General features: G+C 27.1%; 2 protein-coding genes across 2 annotated transcripts; both read right to left on the bottom strand.

Annotated features, from left to right (window-relative positions):
* Positions 1–826: 826 nt before the first annotated feature.
* On the bottom strand, positions 827–2,173 carry EIN_512130 (hypothetical protein; the record flags this gene model as incomplete). Its single annotated transcript, XM_004258233.1, has 1 exon — positions 827–2,173. The coding sequence occupies one exon, from the start codon at positions 2,171–2,173 to the stop codon at positions 827–829; it is 1,347 nt and encodes a 448-aa protein (XP_004258281.1).
* A 1,229-nt stretch (positions 2,174–3,402) lies between these two features.
* Positions 3,403–3,894, bottom strand: EIN_512120 (hypothetical protein; the record flags this gene model as incomplete). The annotated part of the gene is made up of 1 exon (XM_004258232.1): positions 3,403–3,894. The coding sequence occupies one exon, from the start codon at positions 3,892–3,894 to the stop codon at positions 3,403–3,405; it is 492 nt and encodes a 163-aa protein (XP_004258280.1).
* Positions 3,895–4,786: the final 892 nt, after the last annotated feature.

The following is a 4,786-nucleotide window of genomic DNA, read 5'->3' as shown; positions in this document are numbered from 1 at the left end:
TTAATACACTTTCTCTAAGTTAAACGCGAGTGAGTATCTCTGGTCGGTATATTTTTATTTCACTTTCGATTATTGTGATTGTTGTTTGTATAGCATGTGCACAAGTCAATTTATCATTATTTTCACATAAAGTTTCAATGATTTATTTCTGAAATATTATAAGCTATTTCTGGTGTTATTTCTTTGTTTTCGTTGGTATTTATGCTAATTTTTTTTCTCAACACAAAATAAGTTCACTTTAGCTTTGAGTATTTTATCATTGTTTATCAAATTTAAATGCGACTTGTTAAAGTGAATATAGGCTTTACTTTTTTTCATAACTTCATTACAAAGCATATAAGTATAAACTCCATTAAGTCCATATAACATAAAAAACGTGTTTATTGACATTCTGTTATACATTTCAAGTTCTGTTTAATTTTACTGTTTATATACATTTTCATTTAATTATTATAAATATGAATTCAATACGTGTTATATTTTAATTTATAATTAAATATTTGTGGTAAAAAATATTTGTTTTTCAATGTTTTACTATAAAATAAAGCAAAAAAACAAATGGTCAATATTTTCGAAAAACATTCATTTCATGGAAAATACCAAATTTTGGAGCCTCCCGCTAACTTGCAAACATCTTGAGAAGTTGCTTTACTTATTTTTTCTAGACATTTTAATTGTTTTTAATTCTTTGTTTGAATGATGTTATAAATATAATAAACTTTTATATAACTAATGAAAATCAAAAATAAAACTCTGAATCTTACGATTTTTAAACAACTTTAATTTTGTTCAGTGTTATTTAAAATGTAAATGTAATAATTAATCATCAATAACGAATTACGCTTTTACATCCTTCAAAACATTTTTCTCCAAATAAAGTAATACTATTTGGAATACAAATTTCCAATGAATTGCACTCGTAGAAACACCTCAGTGGTATTTCTATCACTTTGTATGGAATAATTATAGTTTGAAGAGAACCACAATTACAAAATGCCGCTTCCCCGATTTCCATAACTTTTGTTGGTAATATCAAAGATTCCAAATCAAAACAATTACGGAAACAACATTCGGCAATAGACGACAACTCAAGTGGCAATTCAATAAAACTTAATCGGTAACACCCATCAAAGCAATGACTCTGAACACTTTTAATCAGTTGTGGAAATTTTATAGTTTTAAGTGAACGACATGCTTGGAAAGAACTTCTTCCAATTTCTTTGACGTCACTTGGAAGTGAAATTGATGTAAGTAATTGACAATCTTTAAAGCACTCATTTCCAATTACTTTAACGTTTCCATTGATAATAACATAATTCAATTCTTTACAACTCGCAAAGGCGGAGTGTCCGATATATTCCTCGCAATTGGGAATTGTCACAGAAGACAACGACAGACACCCTGCAAAGCAGTTATCACCAATCGACTTAATTTGTGATGGAAATGTTACACTTTCTAAATTGTGACAATTATAAAAACAAGCATTCGGCAATATATTTAGAGTGTTGGGAAGACAAATAAAAGAAAGACGGGTACAAAATTGAAAACAGTTTTCGCCAAATGAATATACGTGTTGTGTCAGTGTTATGGTTTTAAGTGTGTTGCAAAATTCAAAACAACACTCTCCAATTTCTTTTAAATAAAGAGGAAGTGTTATTGTTGTTAAATTGCCACATTCGGAAAAACAGTTATTGCCAATTGAAGTGACTGTATTTGGAATTTGAATGGAATTGTTTAAGCTTTTAACAAAACAACTACAACCAAGTTTCTTAATGCTGGTTGGTATTACATCGCCATATTTTTCTCTATCATTATAAGAATAAGTAACTTTTTTAAATATAAAATTTGAGTTTTTATTGAGTTGTGTGACATCATAAGTAACTTCAAACCAAACATTTATTTGATAAAAGTCGATTTTCTTATATTCATTAATTTCTTTTTTGTCATTTATAATAAAGTTACCGAAATTTTCGTCCTTTTCATACCATAAATTAAGTGTTTTAATATTTTGAAAATATTTTATCATGTTCATGTTGAGTGGAATTGGATTGAAATGAAATCGCTCCATGTTTCCGTTGTACTTTTTATTCACAAATTCAAGTGTAATGAAATCGCTTATTGCTGTAAAATACTGAGAAACAATCATCATATGAATATCGTCAAATGGTTTCATTTTTAGTATTTAGTTGTAATTTATCAGTTCAATTAATACTTATTTTATTTAATTTATAAATAAGTAAAAATAACTATTGTTTTAATTCGTTTTATTTCAACAATTATTAGTGTAAAAATAAAAACAATATGTCAAGTGATAAAACCATAAACCTCAGCATTCTTTTTTTTGTTGTTTTTTTACTGAATTTATTTATGACGTTTTGATAATATCGAAATCTTTGGAAAGTGGAAAAGAGTTCATCAAAAAAAATTACCAATGAAGCAATCTCTGAAATGTCAACTTGTTTCCCTCTAAATTGTTGATTAATGAGAAAATTATTGGTGAAGGCGAGTTTGGTGTTGTTTGCAAAGAAACTTATAAAGAGAAAAAAGTTGTCATTAAACGGATGAATAACATTAAAAACAACTAAAAATTGATTATATTTTATTTGTAAATAAAGTTGAAATGTTGTAAAAGTTTCGAAGTGAATATATTGTTTTTAATGGGTTTTCGTACCAAATAAAGTGAGTTTGGTCACCAAATTTACAGAGTTTTGGGTTTTAAGATATTTGAAATATAATAAATAAACAAACTTATAATTAAAATGCGTAAAAAAATCATGTTAGATGGTTTTTAAAAAATTATATATTTATGTACAAATATTTTTTTTATATAGAGATGTAAAGCCAAACAACATTGTGATATTTTTGTCAAACTTTTCTGACAATGTGAGGTAGAAATTGACTGACTTTTAATCTATATTAAACGTTAACACGTTGACGACTAATATGATATTTATCAAATATTTTGGAATATAAAGTTATATCACACGAAAAGATCTAAAGATGGATAAAAAAGCTGCTAATATGAATTCATTTTTATTCATAGAGTATGAATGCTTCAAGTAGTGCTTTAAATGTGGTAATAATTACTTTGCACGTCCATAGAAATAACAGATTTTATTTAAAAACAAATACAACTTAAGAAGGATGGCATGTCGAGCAACATTTTGTACTTCAGTTGGAAACAATGTACATACAATCAAATTAAAATAAAAGAGGTTGTTAATAAATTGGAGAATATAATAATTCATGTGTATTATCATATTAAAATATTATTCTTGTTGTTTTTTATTTAACATAACAATAGTTTTTAGTTCTTTTTATTTTAAATTGAGTGTTAAATTAACACGTAATTCAACTCTAAAAATTTAATTCATTATAAAATAACACAAAAAATCAAAATCATTATGAAATTTCGCCATCGAGAGATATTTGTTGCAAATTTTCTGGTTCACCCACGGGCATTTCTTGCAAAAGAGTTTTCAATTCTGTGTTTTCATTTTTCGTTGTAGTCAACGCTGTTTTTAAAGTCTCGTTTTCTTTAAGAATTTGATTTTTCTGTTCTTTTTCGTCTTGAAGCGATTTTTCAAATTCTTTGTTTTTCTGCTTTAATTCATTAACTTGACCAATCGCTTTTTTAATTCCCTCTACATCAATTTCGTTGTCCATTAATTTGGAAAGTTGGAAGAGTTGTTTTCTCTTTTCTAAAGTAAAGAGTAAATTGAATTCAATTTCCTCTCGGATTGAGTTGTAATAAGGAAACAAATCCAAGTCGTCTATTTCATCAGTTTCAACTAATTTTTGAACGTTTTCTTTTAATGTTCTTTCGAAAGGAGCTTCATTCTTATTGTTTGTATAAAATGTGTGAACCATGCTATCAATCTGCTTACAAATCATTGTTTTTCCACTTGACAGATTTAAGTCTTTAATAGTAATATTCTTTCTAACCACTTTGTTTATTATTTCTTCATAATAATTTAATGTATTTCTTCTTGAGATGTATTGATTAAATCGGCAAGTGAAAAGAGACTTTTCAATTTCAACAAATACAGAAGGAATGTCGTTTGAATAAAGACAATCAATTTAACCATTTGGTCATTCACATTAGGTAAGCGAATATCATTTTCATGGATCTTCCAAAATTGATACACAATTTTTTCATAAAGTTGGATTCTATTTTCATTGTTGTAAATACCTAAAGTATTGAGAACATTTCCAAAAGTCGCATTTCTATTACTTTGGATGTATAAATCTTCAATAAAAACATTGAAAGCTACCTGCCAAAGTTCAATGGAATTAACTCCAATTTCAGTTGTGTTATTTATTTGCATGATGTCTCCAAACAGTTTCATTTGTTCTTCTAACTCGGAAGGAATGTTATTCACGAGTTTTTTAGATGGTCGGAATTTCAATATTTCCTTACACATATCAAGATTTCGGTCTCTTCTGACTTTATCTAAAAACTCTTGAGTCACTGTTTCTTGTTTCATTTCTTTGAGTTTCAAATTAAAACTTTTATGAAGAAGAGTCGATTTTAAATCTCCATTGTTGTTGATAACGACTTCATTTTCTTTGAAGAAATCGTCAATATCAACATCTTTATTTAATCTGTAGATATTATTCAATTCTCCCTTCTGATTTGGAACAACTTCGAACGACTTGAATATATCATTTTCTGCAATGTATTGAATGTGCAACAAAAAGTCGTTCAACAATTTGTTGTCCATTAAGGTTTTGTTCAATGTATTTAAAATGCCACAGATGGATATTTCATTTAACATCATTTCCG

Source organism: Entamoeba invadens, assembly GCF_000330505.1.
Source record: "Entamoeba invadens IP1 unplaced genomic scaffold scaff_1105074725585, whole genome shotgun sequence".
NCBI classification, from domain to species: domain Eukaryota; phylum Evosea; order Mastigamoebida; family Endamoebidae; genus Entamoeba; species Entamoeba invadens.
The sequence above is the reverse complement of the archived record's forward strand: the minus strand, read 5'-3'. Positions and strand labels throughout refer to the sequence as shown.